The following is a 24,671-nucleotide window of genomic DNA, read 5'->3' on the forward strand; positions in this document are numbered from 1 at the left end:
CCCTGTATCAATTAGCAGTCACTCCATTTCCCTCCAACCCCTGAAAGCCACTGATCAACTTTCTGTCTCTCTGTCTATTCTGGACATTTCGTAGAAATGTAATTACATAATATTTGTCCTTTTGTGAATGTTTTCAGGATTCATGCATGTTATATGGCATATATCATCACTTCATTTCTTCTTATGGCTGAATAATGTTCCATGGTATGGATATGCCATATTTAGGGTATTCATTCATCAGTTGATGGGGAGCCATTTGGGTAATTTTCACTTTTTGACTTGTGAGTAATGTTGCTGTGAACATTCATGTACAAGCTCTTATGTGAACATATGTTTTCAGTTTTCTTGGGCATATACTTAGGAGCAGAACTGCTAAATCACATGGTAACTCTGTGGTTTTGTTTGTTTGTTTGTTTTGTTTTTATTTGTTTGTTTGTTTTGGAGGTGGAGTCTCGCTCTGTCACCCAGGTTGGAGTGCAGTGGCGTGGTCTCGGCTCACTGCCAGCTCCACCTCCCAAGTTCATGCCATTCTTCTGCCTCAGCCTCCTGGGTAGCTGAGACTACAGGTGCCTACCACCAAGCCCGGCTAATTTTTTGTATTTTTAGTAGAGATGGGTTTTCACAGTGTTAGTCAAGATGGTCTTGATCTCCTGACCCTGTGATCCACCCGCCTCCGCCTCCCAAAGTGCTGAGATTACAGGTGTGAGCCACTGTGCCCAGCCAACTCTATGTTTAACATATTGAGAAACTACCAACCTTTTTTCCAAAGCAGCTGCACCATTTTATACTCCCACAGCAATGTATGAAGATTCCAGTTTCTTCACATCCCTATCAATACTTTTTGTTGTCTGTATTTTAATTATAGCTATTCTACTGGGTTTGAAGTGGTATCTCATTGTAGTTTTGATCTGCATTTCCCTAATGACAAGTGCACACCTTTTCATGTACTTATTTCACATTTTATAGATCTTCTTTGGAGAAATGTCTATTCAGATCCCTTTCTCATTTTTAATTGGGTTATTTGGCTTTTTATTGAATTTATAGAAATTCTTTTTGTTTTTGAGACGGGGTCTCACTTTACCACCCAGGCTGGAGTGCAGTGGCGTGATCACAACTCACTGCACCCTTGACCTCCTGGGCTCCAGAGATCCTCCAACGCCAAGTAGCTGGGACTATAGTTGTTTACCACTATGCCCCAGCTAATTTTTTTTTTTTTTTATTTTTTGTAGAGACAGGGTCTCACTATGTTGCCCAGGCTAGTCTCAAACTCTGGCCTCAAGCAATCCTCTGCCTTGGACTCCCAAAGTGCTATGATTACAGGTGTGAGCCATCATGCTCAGCCGATAAAAATTCTTTATATATTTTGTAAACTAGACCCTTATCAGATATGACTTGCAAATATTTTCCCCAATTCTGTGAATTCTTTTGACTTTTTAAATAGTGTCCTCTGAAGCACAAATTTTTTATTTGATTGCAGTCCATTCACTTCTTTTTTTTTGTTTTATAGATTTAGAAACTCTTTTTTAATATATTTATTTTTAATTTTTGTGGATACATAGTATGTGTATTTATGGGTTACATGAGCTATTTTGATACAGGCATGCAATGCATAATAATCAAATCAGGTAAATGGGGTATCCATTACCTCGGACATTTAGTCTTTGTGTTGTAAACAATCCAGTTATACTCTTTTAGTTATTTTTAAATGTATAGTCACCCTGTTATATACTAGATCTTATTTATTCTATTTTTTGTACCCATTAACCATCCCTACTACCTCTGCTCCCACCCACCACTACCCTTCCAGCTTCTAATAACCATTCTTCTACTCTTATCTGTATGTGTTTAGTTGTTTTAATTTTTAGCTCCCATAGATAAGTGAGAACATGGGAAATTTGTCTTTCTGTGTCTGGTTTACTTCACTTAATATAATGACCTCCAGCTTCATCCCTGTTGTTGCAAATGACAGGGCTCCCCATTCTTTTTTATGGCTGAATAGTTCTCCATTGTATAGATGTACCACATTTTCTTTATCCCTTCACCTACTGATAAACACTTAGGTTGCTTCCAAATTTTGGCAGTTGTGAGTAGTGCTGCAACAAGCATGGGATGCAGAGATCTCTTCAATACACTGATTTCTTTTCTTTTGGGTATGTACTTAGGAGTGGGATATATGTCTTCTTCTCAACTTGTTAGAGCTTTAGATGTCACATTCTAAGAAACCATTGCCTAATCCAAGATCATTCACATTTACACCTATGTTTTCTCCTAAGAGTTTTATATTTTTAGCTCTTACATTTAGATCTAAGATCTATTTTGAATCAGTTTTTGCTAATTTAAAACAAATTATGGTGTGAGGTAGGAGTTCAAGTCCATGAGATTTTGATAGATGCAATTGATCAGCTCAGGGTGTCTACACACTGTGAGGAATGAACTGTAGGAACTGTCCCTGGAGGGAGAATAAGAAGATCGCCTTCCCCACGGATTGGATGCTGAAAAGAGCATGTTTGTCCTAAGAGTTTAATGAGAAAATTATAGAGAGATTTGGTTTATGTATTGAACTGGACCCAGCTGGATTCTGTAATCATGTGGAATATATAACCTCGCAATTTTTCAGTTTTATATATATATATATATTTATATATATATAAAGGTGTGTATATATATATATACACACACCTTTTATTTTACTCTAATGAAGGAGATCTTACTTTCCAAATGGTAAGTTGATGATGTGATGATTCAGATATCTACAGATGATGATCTCTGTTCAGCAGTGAAGCAAGAGGCTATAGTCCTTTAGTTTCCATGAGCAGTGGAATACCTTCATCCTTTGGGGAAAACGGTATGATGGAAGCAGAGGGTCCCACTGACATGGGCACAGGAAGGGAATTAAGGAGAATGAGCTGGCCACCAATCAGCTCAATATTTAAGAATAGTATACGGGGCTGGGCACGGTGGCTCACGCCTGTAATCCCAGCACTTTGGGGGGCCGAGGCGGGTGGATCACCTGAGGTCAGGAGTTCAAGAGCAGCCTGGCCAACATGGTGAAACCTCATCTCTACTAAAAATACAAAAATTAGCCAGGCCATGGTGGTGGGTGCCTGTAGTCCCAGCTACTCGGGAGGGTGAGGCAGGAAAATCACTGGAACCCAGGAGGTAGAGGTTGCAGTGAGCCAAGACTGTGCCACTGCACTCCAGCCTGGTGGACAGAGGGAGACTCTATCTCAAAATAAGTAAATAAATAAATAAATAAATAAATAAATAAATAAATAAGAAAAAAAAGAGAATAGTATAAGGAAATTCTTTCAATGACATATGATTGTTTACTGGAAATGCCTTTTCTGTCTACTTCATACCCTTTAACTGACAGTTATTAACCTCTGTTCTGTATGGTGTCTTACATTTCTGCATGTCTTCTAAACAGAGCCCACCACTAACTTCTGACAACCCCACCCACTAACTGCCAGCATTGCCTCAGTCCAAATTATCCTCATAAATATTGATCCCCAGTGGAGTAGTGCTGCCCCTCTTTGGAGCCGCTTGTTTTGATGTTTATTTTTTCATGATACTAAGCCTTCTTTGTATCTCTATCATGTAACATGGTCCTAGGGTATAATTATTACTCAGCATGTTTGCTGATTTTACGTCTGTGCTTGCTCTTCTTTCAATTAAGTTGCAGTTGGGAAAAGAAGACTTAATTGTGTCCATTGAAAATGTTGACATTTTTCATGAAACTTAAGCTGATTCTGGAACCTATATGCAAAGCTAAAGGGCCAAAGATGGTTAAGACAGTTTTTAAAGTCAAAGTTCAAGGTTGTGATATTTGTCTTATACAGGTTTAGTATACCAGGACTGATCTTACATTGTAGTGAATAAACGCGGTATAGTATTGGCACAGTAATAGACAAATAGACCGATGAAATGGAACAGAGAACTCAGAAATAGAGCCTCACATGGCATACAGTGAATATTTGTTCATCACACCACTCTCTTTTCCCCTGGACATAAACTAAACTACATTCCCCAGCCTCCCTTGCTGGCTCTTGTGACTGAGTTCCAGCCAGTAGACTGAAGGCAGAAGTGATACACGCCACTTCCAGGCATGGCCCATGAAATCTTCCTGTGAACAGTTCATTTTCCTCTGTCTACCAGCTGAATGTTAAGTTCTCAAGAGATCCAGAGTAGGGCAAAAGCTCAAGATGAAGAGAGCTTTGATCCCTGAATTCTCCCAAGGAGAGCACGCAAGGCAGCCCATCCAGAGCACCTGCAAAAGATGATTCATGATCACAAATTAAACTTTTGCTATGTTAAGTACTGAAATTGTGGAATTGTTTGTGGGTCTGCCCCAGTAAATCATGTTTGGATGGAAACTTGGCATGTAACAGCTGGCTCAGCAGATAATGCAAGGAAGTTAGACTATTTATTTATTTATTTATTTATTTTATTTTATTTTATTTTTTTTTTTGAGACGGAGTCTCGCTGTGCTCCCAGGCTGGAGTGCAGTGGCCTGATCTCGGCTCACTGCAAGCTCTGCCTCCCGGGTTCACGCCATTCTCCCGCCTCAGCCTCCCAAGTAGCTGAGACTACAGGCGCCCGCCACCACGCCCGGCTAGTTTTTTGTATTTTCAGTAGAGACGGGGTTTCACCATGTTAGCCAGGATAGTCTCGATCTCCTGACCTCGTGATCCACCCGCCTCGGCCTCCCAAAGTGCTGGGATTACAGGCTTGAGCCACCGCGCCCGGCCTAGACTATTTAATATAAAGGCCTGGGACAGCGGGCTGCTACGTAGAAAATAACACCAACAAATTGAGTCTCTTCCCCATGTACCATTCTAGGTGGATTGATACTGTAAATGTGAAAATAGAACTTTAAAACTTTTCAAACAGCACGTAGGAGAACATCTTTATGATTTCAGGAGAGAGATTGAAAGTCTAAGACAAGCAAAGTACAAATCAGGAGGCAAAGACTGATGAAAATCAATTGCATTAAAATGAGAAAGTTCTGAATAAAGGCACCATAAGTGTGAAGACAAGCCAAAGACTGGGAGAGTATTTGAAATATATCAATATCCAATATACTGATATCCAATGTAGAATCCAATAAAGGTTGTGTCCAGACTATTTAAAGAAGTAAGGCTCACCACCTCAATTATGGGCAAAAGTTATGAATGGGCATCTTACGGAAGGGAAAAACTTGAGTAGTCAGTAACTATGTGAAAAAAATCTCGAATCTCGCCACCTGTCAGAAACGTGTAAATTAAAACCAGTTAATAAAATTAAACCAGTTGCCAAAATTAAAATCCAGTGATGCTACATTTACTACCTCTGGTTAATGTGAATTGCAACAAGCAATTTGGAAAGCAATTTTGAATATCCAGGAAACTTGAGCAAACTTCCCTATATCCCAGCAGTTTTTCACTGTCAATGGAATTGATGATGTTTCATATTTCCTAAGCTTGATGGTCAATAGTGTTATTATCCTCACCTTTTTCTACGTCTGAAATCGTTTATCATCTATTTTTAAGACAATCATATTCTCTTCTCTTTAGTCTTTCATACTACAGGTATTATCAGATTTACCTCAATCCTTTTCTTTCTTCTCATGCCGAGCAGCCCATCTCATATTAATCGTTGAATACTTTCCAAATAGTTTTCCCATGAAAAACTGATTTGTTGTAATGAGTTAGCCCTAGAACTTAAAATTAGTGTGTACATTAATAACTAACACATAGAGCATACTATATATCAGATACTAAGTATTTTTTCATAGCTACTCTTACATTAACTTTAAAAAAACTGTCCTGCCATTAGCTTCTTTAATTCTCACAACAGCTCTGTGAGGTAGATTATCATTATCCCTGCTTATGAATGAAGGAACTGTGGTGCAAGAGAGCCGATAGGTAGAGGAGGTGGTATTCAAACCCTAGCCATCTCGCTCCCAGATCTGCACCACGAACCACCTTGCTGATGTTTCTGCTGTGCTATGGTCAAGTGGAAGGGTAGGTAGATTTCCTGGGTTGTTCAGGCTGGAGTCAGTTCAGATTGGTTGGGAATGAAAAGACTGAATTAGCCACGTGAACCATTTCCACTGGCTGAATTCTCCAGAACATTTTTCTGGCTCACAGAAGCAGTTTATTTCCAGTTGTTTTCTTCCTCTTACCAGGCAATGGTTTAATGTTGTCAGCATTATTGTGAAGTACTTGGAGCATTTATAGAATTCAACAGCCATTTCCAAATTCAGAGTACTTTTCCTTTACTGAATAATGCATCTTTAATTACCAGCCAACTTAAGCCGGTTTTCAAAGAGTGGAACTGTTTATTGCCAGCTGTCTCCCACAATAATAGATAAGAATCGTGTTTTATATTATTTTATTTTTTGGTAATTCAAGCCCTCCCTCAGAGGGAAGTACATAGTTCCCTGATACTTGTACTTCAAACAGATGAATTACTTCCCAGCCTGGAGAGCAGCCAAATCTCTAAATTGACGTGTTCACAGAATAATAAATTTCATGTAAGAGAATGATGCCAGATGCAAGAGGATTTGATAGAAGTGCATTTGAACTCTACAGACGATACAAAATATTTCTCTTCTTAAGAAATTTTCATAAATTGTTAAATAAAAGATTCTGTGTGAGAGGTTTTGGGCTCAATTCAGCTTCTGCTACACATTTCAGTGAACAGATTATTCTGGCAGTATGTCAGCAGGAGGCTAGACATTAGATAATTACTCGTGAAATATTTCTAATGGTTGAGCCATGCCCCATGTGAAATATTCAACCCTTGAGAGATTCCCTGAGTTCTAGCACTGGACTGGTGCATCCACCGGATAATTCAGAAGCTCAGGCTCACTGTTTTTGCACGTTCATGGTGTTGCTTTTCCTGGCTAGGTTTGCATCAAACACACTTTTTATCTGCATTATTTTTTATCTGACACCCAGGATACAGTGCAGATCCTTTCAATGGAGTTTCAGTGCATTTGTTTTCTTTGCATAGGTTAAATACATTCTCTTAGTCCTATGTAGAACTATTTTAAAAACCTTGCACAACACCATAAAGAACTATAGGGCATAGGTCTTGTTTTAAGAAATAGTACATTCTTTGATTTCTTCCTAAATATGCTTTTCTTTAGAAACAACAGAAATCTCCACAATTTTAAACAGAATTTCAGGTGTTAAGAGGGAGAAAAGCAACAATCTCTTACTCTAAATGGTTGAATAAAATGCCTGGATGTTATAAACACTAAAGCCATTTTAATAATGTTATCTTTTTTATGCAGGCCTTATCTAAATAGAATGTTTAGACTAACCTTTGAAAAGGATGAAAACAAAAAATTTAATCCTTTGCTAAAATGTCGTATACTTTTTCCAGCTGTCATGGCTTACTTTTCATGGTAGATAGTCATATTCCTACCACTGGACTGTTTTATTCCAAACAAGCGGTAATCTCTGTGCATTCAGGCTCTCTAAATTAATAGATTAGCCTCACAGCTGTACTCAGAAGTCTATTAGAAAGAGTTACCCTTTAACAGAGAATAGATAGTGATGTCATTGTCTTTAAGAGATTGAAAATGTATTAACCACAAGGTTTAGAAAGATATAGAAGAAAAGTTTAAGCCAAACAACTTTGCATATTTAAATTTGACACAAACACAGTCCCAGTATGTCATATCCTCGGAGTCTCAGAGCAGTGGATTATAAAGAGACTCTTTCTAAATTGACTAGTAAACTGCAATTATCAATAAATGTCTTCTACCTTGGAAGTACTAGGCTCTAATTCAGGGTCCTCCCAGTTTGGTGAGGCCTCCGCTTTTCTTTTTTTTTTTTCTTTTTTTTTTTGAGACGGAGTGTCGCTCTGTCGCCCAGGCTGGAGTGCAGTGGCCGGATCTCCGCTCACTGCAAGCTCTGCCTCCCGGGTTCCCGCCATTCTCCTGCCTCAGCCTCCCGAGTAGCTGGGACCACAGGCGCCCGCCACCTCGCCCGGCTAGTTTTTTGTATTTTTTTAGTAGAGACGGGGTTTCACCGTGTTAGCCAGGATGGTCTTGATCTCCTGACCTTGTGATCCGCCCGTCTCGGCCTCCCAAAGTGCTGGGATTACAGGCTTGAGCCACCGCGTCCGGCCGGCCTCCGCTTTTCAAACGAAAGCTTGCTTGAGTTTCAGAGAGATTCTCTGTCCTCACGCTCCCTACCCGTCTACCTTCATCCCAAGCCTCCTCTTCTGGGGGTCAAATGAGCGGGGTTTCAGGAGCTCTGAATAAAATTCCTGGGCTCATAGTACCTGTGTATATTCCCCTACTCACTTCTCCTGCGTCACTCACGCTGTATTTCAAAAATGAAAGGCTCTTCATTCTCTGAGTTATCAAATAAGTGTTTATTATATACACATACATTTACACATAAGCAAACTCTGTGTGTGTGTGTGTGTATGTCTGTCTGTGTGTGTGCGTGCGCGCATGCAGGCTGCTCCTCGCTTTTGTGGAGCCCCTTTTGGTGCACGGGATTTGTGTGACAGATATTTAGGCAGTGACTAAAGGGAGTTCTTCTCCACATAGGGTTCCAGAAAAATACTTTTCAAGGTCACTTACTAAGAATCAGGTCAAGTTCTAAAGCAGATGACGGCAGTAGGATTGGTTGGCAAGTGCAAATGGTGAGGGCTCCATCCATTTTTCATGAAGTTATAATTAACACGCTGTCTGCCTCCCACAGGTGCAACCTTTGGGAATGAAGAACAGCCGGTTCTGAAGGCATCTCTGCCTTCTAAGGACACACCCAAGGGGGCCGGCCGGGTGGCCCCTCCAGCATCCTCCAGTGTGGCAGCACCCCGCAGGAGTTTACTTCCAGCGCCAAAATCCACTTCCACACCTGCTGGTAAGACTTTGTGCCTTGGAGAGGCTCCCTGGTGGCGTGCCCTTTCTGCATTAATAAAAAGTCTTTTGAAAGCCCCTGTGTACATCAGTTATTTAGAAGGGATGATTGGTGAAATGATAGTTCATAATATCACTGCTTTTAAGGCACTTTCGTATATTCATGTTTAAATTCTCTTAACTGCCTCTCACTCTTCCCATGACTGGTAACCCTTTGAATCACACAGTTTCCATTTCAGAAAGCGAGAACCAACTATTTTAAGCAAATTGGCATTTGGCTCAGGGAAGCGGGTGCTCACAATATCATTGCAAGGACTGTAGGAGCAAGCTCCAGGCTGCGCCTCCAGGAACGAGCCCCACAGCCCCGAGAGAAGCGCTGTCTCTGCAACAGTACGGGAGCTCCATGCCTCTGCTGGCTCTAGGCTTACATCTCCAAAGCTAGGATCCAGGGATGCATCCACGGCTCCCATGGTAGGGTTGGCTCGAGACTGGACCGCAGGGTTCAGTCCAGCAAAACTGATCCCTGTGCCCCACCTGTGCATACCCACAAAGTTAGTGACTGGACCTGCAGAATTCAGCTGATTCAAAGGTGTAACTAGCACAGGTGCTTGTCAGCAGAAAGTGCCCAGGCAGCACCAGTGTGGCCCCTGCTGTGCTTCTCCTCCCATCCCTCCCACAAGTGCATCTCTTTGCCTGCAAGGATGTTTGTGTATCTTGTTCCTAGCTTTTCTTTTTCTGCACTATAGAAGGCAAATTTATCAGGATGGTAGAATGAATGTTGAGCCCTAATTCACCATAGATGGCTCATCCATATCAGTGTTTATTCCTCTGTATTTTTCCTATGCTTGTATCAAGGTATCATCATATCAATGTATATACATATATAAACATATGAGTTTTATAGGTATTTTTAAATGAGACTGCATTATATCAATTTTTCTACATGTTGCTTTCCTTACTCAGTATAGGTCACAGAAATACCCTTGGCCATGGTCGGGCTCATTCTTTTCAATGGCTGCATGCTGTGGATATGCCATGGTGTATTCAATCATTCCTTCACTAGTTGGCGTTCATTTTGCAACCAGTATTTGCTACAACAAACAATGCTGCAATAAACAGCCTTGAGTGGGTGGCGTTGTTTCTGTGGGATCAGTTCCCTGGAGTGGTACTGCTTTGTTTGATGCATTAATAGATATGGATAGATTGCCTTTCAGAGAGGCTCCACCCATATCCCTGCTAGGAAGAGGTGTTATCCCTTTCTAGAATTTTGGTCCGCTTGATGGGAGTCAAGTATTATTGCAAAGTTATTTTACTTTGCATCTCCCTGACCACTAGACTGACTGGAACCTCTTGCTCTAGCAGCACCTTGCAGTTCCTTTTGTTAAGACTTAAATTGGCTCATTTAGTTTTGTTCTTCCTGGGGGGAAGGTAAGCTTCTGGGGGTGGTGACTGTGTCTGTTTTAACACAGCATCCTCATTGCCTGCCACAGTGACTGACTTACAGCAGATGTTTAACATCTATGTGTTAATTATTGAATCAACAAATGAATGAATGGATATCACATGGCATTTGAATTGTTCAGCTACAATTTATTAACAGTTTGGCCTTGGTTTAATTATAAAATAATTAGACAACCCTATGGTAAGTTGAAACACTGTGGTTGAATCAACCCTATAGCCCAGTGTTTCTCAAGCTTTAGTGTATCCGTGTCACCTGCGGGGCTTGTAAAAACACAGATTACTGGGCCCTATCCCCAGGGTTATTGGTTCAGTAGGTTTGGTTTGGGGCTTGAGAATTTGCATTTCTAACAAATTCCCAGGCGGTGCCCCTAGACTAGGAATTACACTTTGTGAGCCACTTGTAGAAAAATGGGTTAGGAATTTGAAGAGACACTTCTTAGAAAAAGATAGGCAAAGGGCTGTTAGCCATATGAAGGGATAATAATCGGCCTCACTGATAAGAAAAATGCAAAGTGAAACTACAATAGATTCCAATGCCCTACCAATTATACTGGCAAAAATCCAGAAGTTTGACAACATATTCTATTTGTGAGGCTGCAAGCAAACAGGCATTCTCATACATTTTTTGGTGGGAATATAATATGGTACAACTAGGAAGAGGAGTTTGGCAGTATCTAACAAAATCATACATGCATTTATTCTTTGACATAATAGTCTCACCCCGAGCAGTCTTTCCCAAAGGTAGACTGACAAGAATACAGTGCATGGAGTGATTCACTGCAGCACTCTTTGAAGTAGAAAAAGACTGAAAACAACTCAAATGTCCGTTAATAGGGGGCTTACTGAACAGATTGTGGTATATCCACAGGATGCAGTACTAAGTAGCTGTTATATGAGTGGGGAAATAGCTCTATGTATTAACATTACTAGAAAGTGATTTCCAGGAGGTCATTGAGCAATAAAAGATGGAGAAAAAAATGTGGTAGACTATGTTTTATCTAAACAACAGGAAAATGTTATATATGAACTTATATTAAGAAAAAACAATAGAAGAATAAGCTAAGATTAAAAAAAAAAAAAAGGTGGCCTTCAGGGTAAAAGAAGGAATAGAAGGAGAGAATAGAGATAAAGCCTAATGATACATTTTGAGTGCACCTTGTTTTGTAGATTTGAAATTACATAGATATTTTACACAATTATACGCTAAATGTTAAAAGGTAATATCTAAAACTCAAACATGAAATTAAACAAATGGAAGTAATTGCATAGCCCATTGATGGCATAACCACACAGAGAAGTACATTCTCAATGGTATATACCTCAGATTTAGAAATAATTGCAATGAAAATCTGAAATTATTGGTGGTAGTGTGAGTATCGTGATTCTGCATCTGCTGTTATTCTGAATGTGTGTATTATGGGATAAATGTGATGGGGTATTATAGGATAAAGTCAGAACTCATCTGAAATTTATCTTTAAAACAATATTCTCAGCTCTGTCCACTGGAAAGTAGTGAGTGGTGACTAAACCAGTCATAATGAGCGCCCCTAGAGCCCAGGTTGTGATGACTAAATGGACTTCCCAGTAGAGGGAGACAGGGATCCTTGAAGAAACAGATGTTTCAGGTCTAGGACAGGAAATGCAGATCCTAGAACATCTTGCCATACTAGCTGGCTAAGGAGAATATAAAAACTGAGGATTCTGTTGAAAGGACTTAAGGGTCAACCTGAATAAGCTCCTGCTAGTAAAAAAGAAAAAACAGAAGAAAAACTGAAAAAGACTTTGAATATCAATAAGATTAGTATTTACAATGGATTAATACCCATCCATGGGGGCATATGATAAAAAGCAAAACCAAAAAAAACCCTCCAAAACTAGTCACATTGGAGATGCTAGGAAATGACCTCATTATTTTAAAATCTGGTGAATAAAGGAAAAGAAAAGCCTTTTAGTAATTTCTCCTACTCAGTCTATCTCAAGATAACCAAATAGCTGGTGAGGGGGAAATTTCTCTTTATAAAAGTATTGCAGCTGATACAAAACACATGATTACACAGCCCTATTTGCTGCTTCTGATGAATGAGTTGATAAAAGCAATGCTCATCAGTATGAGGAATCACCAGACATTACGAAGTATCCTGATGGAAATATATACAAATTACCTGGGAATTAGTCTTAGGGGGAGAAATGGATTTGGTGCAGCCTCTGGAGTTAACCACTGGTTTACTAGGAATACAAAGGAATGCAGAGAAGCACGTTGAAAACACCAGGGGGACTGAATCAGCAAACCTAGACTCTGGGAAGCTCTTGAACCCAGGAGGCGGAGGTACTCAGCAAGAGCAACAATACCACAAAGTGTGACAAATAAAAACCAAACATCTTTGGGGAAAACCAAGAAGGCGTGGGAACCTGTAGATTACAAAAAATTGTAAACATATCAACCAATTGCAGTATGGAACTAATTTTAGATCCTAATTCAAACAAACATTTGAACAAAAATTTGAAATTCCAACAGAAATTCAAAGAATCTTCTGAAGATGTTGGGAAAATGTGAACACTGGCTATGTGGTGACATTAAGGAATTATTGTTAATTGTTTTTAGACAAGTCTCTCTCTGTTGCCCAGGCTGGAGTGCAGTGGCACACTCTTGGCTCACTGCAGTCTCCACCTTCTGCATTCAAGCGATTCTCCTGCCTTAGTCTCCCAAGTAGCTGGAATTACAGGTGTGTGTCACCAGGCCTGGCTAATTTTTGTATTCTTAGTAGAGAGAGGGTTTCACCACGTTGGCCAGGCTGGTCTCAAACTTCTGACCTCAGGTGATTTGCCCACCTCAGCTTCCCAAAGTGCTGGGATTACAGGCGTGAGCCACCGCACCCGAATTATTGTTAATATTTTGAGTTTGATGATATATTTGTGGCTATGTTTTTAAAAAAGGTCATGTTTTAGAAATTCACATATGTGAAATGCTATCTGATATTTCCTTCAAAATAACCTAGGATGGTGGTGAGTAGAGTCTATGATATAAAAGATGAAACAAAACTGGCCACACGTTGCTCATTGTTGAAGCTGGGTAATGGAATACAGTAAGTTAACTCGACTGGTCTCTCTACTTTAGTGTCTGCTTAAAGAATTATATAATAGCATGGTAAAATGTGTAGAGAGAATGGCTGTTTTCATGGAAGTGAAGTTAAATGGAAATAAGGTATTTCAAATGTTGAAAAGAGGAAAGGCAGGTAGTGGGACCATAAGTTTCATTACTTTTCCAAGTATTTCTGCTACAAAGGGGATTTCTGAAAGCCATGCACTATCTATCTGTCTGTCCGTCTGTCTGTCTATCTATCTATCTATCTATCTATCTATCTATCTATCTATCTATCAATCATCTATCTAATTTATTTGAGACAGAGTCTGGCTTTGTCACCCAGGCTGGAGTGCAGTGGCATGATCTCAGCTCACTGCAACCTCCACCTCCTGGGTTCAAGAGATTCTCCTGCCTCAGCCTCCTGAGTAGCTGGTATTACAGGCACCTGCCATCACGCCTGGTTAATTTTTGTGTTTTTAGTAGAGACGGGGTTTCACCATGTTGGCCAGGCTGGTCTCGAACTCCTGATCTCAGGTGATCGGCCTACCTTGGCCTCCCAAAGTGCTGGGATGACAGGTATGAGCCACCAAGCCATGCACTCTTGATAACAGTTTTCTTCCACTTTGTATTACTTTATAAAACACTAATATACAGAATCTAATTTGGTTCTCACAAAGACCCTAAGAGGTAGGCAGGGAAATGATTACAGAAACAGCAAGTGAGACTCAGGTGAAATGAGTTGTCCAAGGTCACACAGTGGCATCCAGAAACAAATGGATGTGGTATATGTTCCCTGTCCTTTTCTTATAATAATAGCATAAATATCTGGCTAAGGACTCTCAGAATTCCATCTGTGGGCTGCAGTTTGTCCATTACCAACAGACTGCATGTGTGTGAACGGGGGATGGTGTTAAGCAGGGCAATGCCCAGGGCTTTGTGCTTCAGGCCCGGCTCTCTTTGAGATTACCGGGTTAGGAGTTCCAGTGGGGATGCCTTAACCTCTGTATGGTCCTTCCCTACTCTCGCTTGTGGCGGAGCACACACCACACGATTTGCGTTTTCCATAAAATAATGCATTTTTAAGAAGTGTGCTCCTTTCCTTAAAAGCTGGCATCACTCTGTGTGTGTGTGTGTGTGCGTGCGCGTGTAAACATTCACCCAGCCCTCCCTCGCTGAACACATGTGTGTTATTTTCTCCAGAGGCAAAATTTTAAGTCTGTAAACATGCTTGTCCCTTCTTATGATGAGCTTTCCCTTTCTTTGTTGAAAACTCAAGCACTCTTTCAAGCTGCCCTACGGGCATCTGATATTTGCTAGACTTGCTTTCCTAGGTATAAATTTTTGTGAGTGTAATAATTGCTTTTTTCTTCCTGTTTCAGACCAAAGCACATTGAATAGTTGTTCCACATTTCCCAATTCAGTGATGAGGTGACCGGGTATTATGCTGTGGGATAGGATGTTCTGAGATGTGCAGATGAGTGAGACACGATTCCTGTCCCCACAGGGTTCACAGGCTGATGGCGGAGAAGCACAAAGAAACAATTACTAAAACGTTGACTGATGTTTTAATGAGCTGTTATACACCCTGACACGTGTCAGGCCTGGTCAGGAGGCTACAGGCTCCCTCACTTATACAACTGAATGGCTTAGTGACTAGACTGAAGGCAAAAGGAGGACAAGTGAAGAGGAAAGACAGTAAATTTAGCTTCAGATGAGATGAGTTTGAGGTGCCTGGGAAACCTCCATCTAGCAGTGTCCAGTAGACAGCTGGAATAAGCCAAGAGCTCTAAGGGAAGTTTTGAGTTGGAGATTTCCATGTGGAATTCATGGGGTCATCATCATGGCTCTGGGAATAGAGGCGATGGGGATGTGAGTTTGCTTGGGAGGACATGGAAAGGGCAAAGGTAACTGGGATTGCCGCCTTGCTAATACCAAAATGGAAGCAGCAGACGAAGAAGGCTCATCTGGAGAAAGAAGAGCTGTCAGAGCACAGAGAGGGGCAGCAGCTGAGGAAATGGAAGTCATGAGCTCAGACTGTTCTTTGAGGACTGGAAAGGGAAAGGAAGGAGAATAGGGTGGGAACTTAAAGGGGAAGTGGGCAAAGGAAATTCTTGCTTTTTAGAATGAGTGACACTTGCCTCTGTGTATAGAAATGTCAAGAAAAGGAGGGAGTGGAGGTAGGAAAAGTAAAGAAGTCCTGGAGCCAGACATATTAGGTGGCAGGGGTGGCACTAGGGCAGGAAGCCACGGCCTGCAGCATGGGATGAGAGGGCTGACATTGGAAAGGAGCTGCACCACCTTGGCTTTGTCTGAGGCTGGAGGCTCCACTTGACTTGGGAGATGGATTATGGGGGTTTTGACAAAATGGTTAACTCGCATTCTGCCCCTCCACTACTGAGTCCCTAGTGAGAACGTCAGAACAGCAGGGCACTCCCCAGATGCCTGTCCATTATCACAGAGTAACACCTACACCTGGTCTCAGCATTCCACCTGCTGCCTTTGAAGCAGACTCGGAGACTGCAGAACAGCCACATCCACTCTTTGTCCCAGGGGTGGTTTTACACCACTACTTTTTCTGGATTGACTTTGCTTATGCAAAAACAAATCCAGTTGGGTTTTAAAAACCTTTATAAAAAATAAATACATGTTCTCCTATTTTTATGTAACAAATTGAAATACCCCTTTTTCCTACCATGTAACTGTAGAAGATTTTGGTTCAGGAGCGCTGATGCTCATCAGAGCTCCAGGACTAAGCAGTAATTGAAGCATGTGGTATAAACTGCTTTAGCTTTTACAGATATGTGACTAAACAGCCTTATATCTGTAAAAACAGCAAAGCTCAAGTATGGACTAATGGATGGGATGGTAAAGATGCTTCACTCCTGCAAAGAGGCTGGATCCAGCTCTGCCTGTCTCAGCCACCGGACTCGAGACAAATCAACATTAAGGAGTCTTTCCGTATTTCTCAGTCAGTTAAAACGTGTGGGGATAATAGTTCCTACTCCATGGGATTGTTCTGAGAATTAACATAAATGAAAGGACATAGAACAAAGTTGGCATTTCTTTTTTCTTTTTTTTTTCTTTTTGAGACGGAGTCTTGCTCTGTCGCCCAGCCTGGAGTTCAGTGGTGTGATCTCGGCTCACTGCAACCTCTGCCTCCCGAGTTCAAGTGATTCTCCTGCCTCAGCCTCCTGAGTAGCTAGGATTACAGGCACTCACCACTGCACCCACGTAATTTTTTTTTTATTTTTAGTAGAGACAGGGTTTCACCATCTTGGCCGGGCTGGTCTTGAACTCCTGACCTCGTGATCCACCCACCTTGGCCTCCCAAAGTGCTGGGATTACAGGCGTGAGCCATCGTGCCTGGCCCAAAGTAGGCATTTCATAAAGGCTATTTGAGTTTTAGAGGGTTAACTGAAATGTGAAGAAATTTTACAGGGTACAGACCCCTTCCAGTCTCTCATAGGCAGAAGAGGTGTTTTAATGAAACCTACCATGTACTCTCCAGAATTGGTATTTATTGATGTTTTTGCTTTACCCCACCTCCACAGCCCGCATTCTGCTCTGCCCATGATCAAAATTTCTTTTTCCCCTGAATTTCCCCCTCAGAAACCTGCATTCACTAGTGCAGAGGCAAACCCTGTTGCAATAAAGAATTTACCTGTGGTTCCATATACCTTCAATAAAGATGCCTGTACAATCCCAAAATTAGGGGAGAAAAAGTACAAAGTGAAAAGCCCTTGTAATACTTTCGGCGCCTTTCTCTAAGTGATTATTTTTCCTGCCTTTGTCCAGAAACCCGTAATATTTACTTACCGGTTAAAAGGTAGCTCTTTCCTAGGTCATGTTCCCTTTAAGTTGGGAGTTCCCTGAAAACAGGCTGCATCTTGCTTTCCCTTTCCTGTAAGTGCCTCTGCTAGGAACATCTCTGACACCCATTCCCTCCCCCACAACCTGTTCCCTCTTCCTCTCCTTACTCTGGTGACACCTGTCTCTCCTTCAGGTCTTGACCTAAATGTTGCCTGTTAGGGCTCTTCCCCTCGTAGCTCTGCTCACGAGTTTAGTTGTCTAATGATGTCTGAGATTGGCTAACGTCTCTCTGCCCCATATGTGCAGTCGTGGCTGTTGTACTCATCCCCAAATCCTTAGCACAAATGTATATAAAGGCATAAAACTTTGTATACATTTTTGCATCATTGACTCAGTGGGGAGGTACTAGGGTTTGCCCAGCACAAAGCAGGCTCTCAACAAATACCTGCCGAATGAATGAAAGTTGCGATTTCCCTAGTGATTTGAGAGCGCTTGCCACAATGAGTACTCAGAAAGTCCCTGTGTCTTGTGGCACATGGTCACATAATGAAGCAACAAGACAAACCAGACATTTAAGATAAGTGAGAGACGTGCCCTTTGCCCTTCTGTTAGTATGGGCTCCAGCAGGTACCCCGAGAACCTACCGGTTCCTAGTCTCTTGTGGAACTGTTCGGAGAAGGTTGCTTCTTAGACACTGATAGCAAATCACAGAGCCCGCCTGGTAGAGGCAGCTCACAGCCGCCCCCAGCGCACCTCTCTCCTGGTTTCCTCTCTCCACTATTGTTTACCCTGTGGTCTCCTCCTCCAGGGCCCACAGTGAGGGGCAGCCCCAGCCACTGGAGAGCCAATGAGACACGCCGTGGACAGTTCCTGAGTCTTGGCCCAAATCTACCGAGAAACTAATTTCAATGGTGTTTTAAGCCTCCGTTTTTTATTTTCAAAAGGCGTAAAACTTTGTAGACATTTTTGCATCATTGACTCAGCGGTGAGGTACTAGGGTGTTTTAGAACAAAGATTTGTTTACACAGCAGAGAACCCCGTGCCAACCACTGGGCAGACCCTCCGCTGTGGCTCCCTGGGAACATCGCAGGTGTACAGTGTACAGCAACCCCTGGCGGCTCTGCCTTTTCCAGCCTTTGAGCTGAGCTCACAGGTGATCACCTGCATCAGCCTCAGTCCTGCTGACCTCGTGAGATGGTTGAGGTCGTAGGGCTCACTGGTTTAGAATGTGTCTTGTCCTTCTTCTTTCATTATCAGGAGACTAAGATCCATGAGGAAGAGGCCTTCATTTTGTTTCCCAGCTCAGATGGGAGGCCACACATATTGCCTAAAAACCCAGAGAAAATGGAATTGAGTTGTCAAGGCAGGACGTAGTTGGGAAAACAAAGCAGAAACTCATTTTAAATGTGTCCGGGACTTTTTCTCAGTTTCATCCAACTCTAACATCTAAGGCCTCCTTGCATTTCAAAATCGTTGCTACTAAAAGGTAAATTTTATTCCAAGATTTTAGCTTTGCATGTATCCCATTGGTTTTAAATAAAGTCCAGTTTCTAAAATGAGATCCAGTTTTCACATTACCGTGTTCTGTTATCAAGCTAATTAAAAAGCTGAAGGTAGGCATGCAGATTGTAGTTAAATCCCAAATAACTGGATTTCTTGGGACTGCAAGATGTTTGAGTTATTTTAATTACTGAGATAACACAAACTCTTGTTGTTTTAACCCTTGTTGGAAACATTTCTCAGCTGTGATACTTTGCTTCCTTCCGTTGGTGGCTCTAAGCTGATGATGGCTGAGCTCTTGCATGTCAGCATCACCTGCTCAATTAGCGTCACCCCCTGTTGTCCACTCAACGTGTACCTACAATAGAACATACCCTGGAAGTACTTGGGCTGTTTCCTTTAACCTAGATTTCTGATGTGAGTTTTTAGTGAGTGATTCTTTTCTGGTTCACTCATTGAACAAACATCTGAGTGCTTGCTTTAAGGCACAGGTGACTTGGATTCAAAGATAATTAGAACAGCTTTTGCCCACTTTTTGATGGGGTTGTTTGTTTGTTTCTTGTAAATTTGTTTGAATTCTTTGTAGGTTCTGGATATTAGCCCTTTGTCAGATGAGTAGATTGCAAAAATTTTCTCCCATTCTGTAGGTTGCCTGTTCACTCTGATGGTAGTTTCTTTTGCTGTGCAGAAGCTCTTTAGTTTAATTAGATCCCGTTTGTCAATTTTGGCTTTTGTTGCCATTGCTTTTGGTGTTTTAGTCATGAAGTCCTTGCCCTTGCCTATGTCCTGAATGGTATTGCTTAGGTTTTCTTCTAGGATTTTTATGGTTTTAGGTCTAACATTTAAGTCTCTAATCCATCTTGAATTAATTTTTGTATGAGGAGTAAGGAAGGGATTCAGTTTCATTTATACAGCCAACAGATACATGAGAAAATGCTCGTCATCACTGGTCATCAGAGAAATGCAAATCAAAACCACAATGAGATACCATCTCACACCAGTTAGAATGGCAATCATTAAAAAGTCAGGAAACAACAGGTGCTGGAGAGGATGTGGAGAAATAGGAACACTTTTACACTGTTGGTGGGACTGTAAACTAGTTCAACCACTGTGGAGAACAGTGTGGCGATTCCTCAAGGATCTAGACCTAGAAATACCATGTGACCCCGCCATCCCATTACTGGGTATATACCCAAAGGATAGCACATCATGCTACTATAAAGACACATGCACACGTATGTTTATTGCGGCACTATTCACATAGCAAGGACTTGGAACCAACCCAAATGTCTATCAATGACAGACTGGATTAAGAAAATGTGGCACATATATACCATGGAATACTATGCAGCCATAAAAAGGGATGAGTTCATGTCCTTTGTAGGGACATGGATGCAATTGGAAACCATCATTCTCAGCAAACTGTTGCAAGAACAGAAAACCAAACACCGTATGTTCTCACTCATAAGTGGGAATTGAACAGTGAGATCACTTGGACACAGCAAGGGGGACATCACACACCGGAGCCTGTTCTCACCAACATTTGTTACTTTTTGTCTTTTGGATGATGACCATTTTAACTGGGGTGAGATGATCTCAATGTGGTTTGATTTGCATTTCCATGATGATTAGTGATGATAAACATTTTTTATATACCTGGTGGCCATTTGTATATCTTTTCTGAGGGTTGTCTATTCAGCTCATTTGTTTATTAATTGAACAGTGTCAACTTATTTGGCATTGTGAAACCAACAGGGAACCAGCAATTAGTTTGGGGATAGAAGAGGTTGTCGGAGAATAGAAGTGTTTAAAAAGAATCTTTGTGGGAGAATACTAAATATAATAAATATGAGTTCCATTTCTTTGCATGAGATCACAGAGACAGGAAAATATAATGGAGATGATGTATACAATTTGTGGTTAAAGGAGCTGTCTACTTCATCACTGGGAGAGCCACATGAGTGCATGTCTTAGATGGTCTGTCTGCTGTTCTTTCTGGCCAGAAGAAGGAAAGCCAGGAAGCACTAGGAATCACAGACTGCGACACCAAAGTCAACTCTCAGACCTCCAGAGACTAAGGATCAGTGAACATTTGGATGGGCCTCCGTTTGTTCAACAAATATTGATTGCATACCCTCTTCAAGCTGAAGACTTTGTTAGATACCTGGGGAAATCATGGTGAATAAGACACAGTCCTTGTCTCTGTGGAGCTGATGGGGGTCACAGGAAAGAGCAACATGAAACTTGTACTTACACGCTTAATTATTGAATTACGTTTATGCTAAGCGCTGTGAAAGGGAAGTGAGTGTCCAACAAGGCCATGTAGTGCAGAGACATAACATAGTGCACAGAAAACATGCTGGCAGAGACCTACAGCTTTCATAGAAGTGGCCAGTGATGATGGGGAACTGCATCCATTCAGGTTAATGATGTGAGCTGTTTCTTTGTAAAGCTAGAGATTTCTCAAACCTTGCTCCCTTTGAAATCTTGAACTAGGGCTGCTAACAATTAGATACCTTGTAAATTTGAAAATATATGCTCCCCCATTTTTTCCCAACCCCTCTATGTAGAAACTTGCAAGCTGTGAAATGGTCTAAAGACAGCATGAAAAAAAAATTGCACAGAAAATTCACAGCAGTTTAATTAGTCTCTAATTTTACTGGGCAGTATAGTAAAATTCAGTGGAACAATTTGCATTTTGGGGGGGGGCACTTGATTTTAAAACCCTAATAACCTCATCCTGTCTTACAAATTAAGTGGCTCAGGGTACTATTTAGCTATTATCATTGAAATGTCACAGAAGAATCCAAGTAAAAGTTCCATTTATCTTTCTCTGCTATGCCTTTAAAATGCTTTCATCAAAACAATAGCAAGAATAGTACTTTAGGTAATTTTAGATAATTTGGAAGGCATTACAGGACATACCTATAGTGCCAGAAGAGAATTTATAGCACTCTTGTGACCCACCTTAATATTAAGCCCCCTGTAGGCTGGTGTGAAACCTTTTGTGGAGGCTCTTCAAAAGTAGGACACTAAAATTCTAATTTTCATTTAAGAGTATTACACATATTGTATTTAAAAGGTTGCATACCTGGTATTTTGTCCACTCTGCTTGTCAGCCTTGAGGAGCCTATGGGAGCTTGTCCAATAGTAATTAATGCAAATGGTCTTTTGGAGCTGCATTTTCTATTGTGATTTTCAACATTTGTATGTTTCAGAAATCTGCCTACTGTACTATAAATGCATTCTTATGCAAATTGCTACCATCATATGGCCCAGTTTCTTAGTATAAGGAGCGTGAAACTTTTAATTACATGCCACTGTTTTAAAACTTTCCATTTCTTTTCAGACTTATATATTCTACTAGCTATATTACATTGAAGAAATACCAGATACTAAGAGTAGTATTTGAAGTGTTTGATGTGAAGTCTTCATGGGCTGTATTGTTTGAAGACAGTGGTTCTTCATGGGATGTAGTAAAAGATGAAACAATAAGAAGGAAATGAATGCAACCTAATTCATTCATGGCTGGATACACTAGCACAGAGCTTATCATCCATAGGTTTTATCTTAGTCTATTCAAGCTACTATAAAAAAATAGAGACTGAGTGGCTTATAAACAACAAACATTTATTTCTCACAGTTCTGGAGGCTGGAACATCCAAGATCAAGGCACTGGAAGGAGACAAATGCCAGTCATCCATTCTAGAAGATAACTGGAGAAGAGTGACATATTTATTTGGTATTGCAAAGCCTTCACATCTTTCATCTTTAACCCACCAGTCAGCAAAATCGTGTTGAGAACCACTTTGGGCCCACACTTGGCTAATCAGTAGTCACCCAACCAGCCTAGCTGAAGTGAGGGATGAGGGGAAAGCCCTCCAGCTTGCCCCCCACCCCCAACTGTTGATGGTAGCCTTTCACCTTTCAGATGCCAGCCTGGGCCTGTCATTCTCCTGCCTAGGACCCTGTAGCAGCTCTCATTGACCTTTTCCGTAGGCCTGGAATGGTGTGATTCTGATGGTGGTGGCCCTCTTTACACAGCTGCTGTGGCCCAGAGTCACCCAGCAGAGGCCCAGCCTGCCTCAGCTGCCAGCATGTGCTGATTTGTGCCTACAACCTGGGAAAAACATGACAAGTTATAGACACTTTTTTAAAGAGCTGTCTACACATTTTTGGGTTTAAAAAAAGCCACCTTGGCCATATTTCTGTCTCTACACGATTTGCATTCAAAGGAATGGAACAACTTTATTAATAATCTACAGTGTGAATTGTCCGTTTCTATCACAGAATTTGTATGGCGTGGGAAACAAGGAATGAACTCTGAAGTTAGACCGAGATTACCACTAATTGCTGTGTGACCCTGATTCAATTATTTAACTTCTCTGATCCTTGAATTCTTCATTGGAAAAAGGAAAATAACACCAACTTCATTTGTTAATGACTGGATACACTAGCACAGTGCTTATAATCTGTAGTTTTTATCTTAGTCTGTTCAGGCTGCTTTAATGAAATACCATAAACTGGGTGGCTTATAAACAATAAACATTTATTTCCAATAATTATGGCTGGGAATCCCAAGATGAAGGCACTGGAAGATTTAATATCTGGTAAGAGACCATTCCTCATAGATGGTGCCTTCTTGCTGTGTCCTCACCTGGTAGAAGGTGCAAATGAGCTTTTGGGGGCCTATTTTATAAAAGCACTAATCCCATTCCTGAGAGCTTCACTCTCATGATTTAATCACCTCTCAAAGGCCCCACCTTCCATACCATCACATTAGAAATTAGGTTTCAGAGATGGATCCAAGATGGCTGATTAGAAGCAGCTGCAGTCTCCAGCACTCAGAGGAATGAAAAGGGGCAAATGAATTCAGCACCTTCCGTTGAAATATCCAGTTTCTCACAATGTGACTGAAGAGGCAAACAACACAACCCACAGAGAATGAAGAAAAGCTGGGGGTGCTGACGGCCCACCTAGGAGTGGCACAGAGCAATCACAGCAGAATGGACAAAGAGGAGGAAAGAATCTCAGAGCTTGAAGACTATCTTTCTGAAATAAGACAGGCAGACAAGAATAGAGAAAAAAGAATGAAAAGCAATGACCAAAGCCTCTGAAAAATATGAGATTATGTAAAGAGACCAAACCTATGACTGATTAGGGTACCTGAAAAAAGATGGGGAGAATGGAACCAAGTTGGAGAACAAACATACTGCAGGATGTCATCCAGGAGAACTTCCCCAGCCTAGCAAGACAGACCAACATTCAAATTCAGTAAATGCAGAGAATCCCAGTAAGATACTCCATGAGAAGATCAACCCCAAGACACAGAATCGTCAGATTCTCCAAGATTGAAATGAACGGAAAAATGTTAAGGGCAACCAGAGAGAAAGACCAGGTCACCTACAAAGGGAAACCTGTCAGACTAACAGTAGACTTCTACAAGAAAATCTACAAGCCAGAAGAGATTGGAGGCCAATATTAAACATTCTTAAGAGAATTTCCAACCCAGAATTTCAGATCTGGCCAAACTAAGTTTCATAAGTGAAGAACTAAGATCCTTTACAGACAAGCAAATGCTTAGGGAGTTCATCACCACCAGACCTGCCTTGCAAGAGCTCCCGAAGGAAGCACAAAATATGGAAGGGGAAAACCAATACCAGCCACTACAAAAACACCCTGAAGTACACAGAGCAGGGACACTATGAAGCAACCACATAAAAAAAGTCTGAAAAATAACCAACTAGCATCATGATGACAGGATCAAATTTACACATAACAATAGTAATCTAAAATGTATATGTGCTAACTACCCTGATTAAAAAGCACATAATGGCAAGCTGGATAAAGAGCCAAAACACATCAGTATGCTGTCTTTGAGAGACCCATCTCACATGAAATGACACCCATAGGCTCAAAATAAAGGGATGGAGGAAAATTTACCACGCTAATGGA

At 41.2% G+C, this 24,671-nt stretch overlaps 1 protein-coding gene across 4 annotated transcripts in view; it reads left to right on the forward strand.

Annotated features, from left to right (window-relative positions):
- Positions 1–24,671, forward strand: part of MTUS2 (microtubule associated scaffold protein 2) — a 620,405-nt gene that overhangs the window by 416,918 nt on the left and 178,816 nt on the right. For all 4 annotated transcript variants that reach the window (XM_021929366.2, XM_017951161.3, XM_021929367.2 and 1 more), the window contains one exon: positions 8,706–8,867. In XM_021929366.2, coding sequence (XP_021785058.1) covers positions 8,706–8,867 — 162 coding nt within the window. The remainder of the gene's footprint in view (positions 1–8,705; positions 8,868–24,671) is intronic.

The sequence above is a fragment of the Papio anubis genome, chromosome 15 (genome assembly GCF_008728515.1).
Source record: "Papio anubis isolate 15944 chromosome 15, Panubis1.0, whole genome shotgun sequence".
NCBI lineage: Eukaryota > Metazoa > Chordata > Mammalia > Primates > Cercopithecidae > Papio > Papio anubis.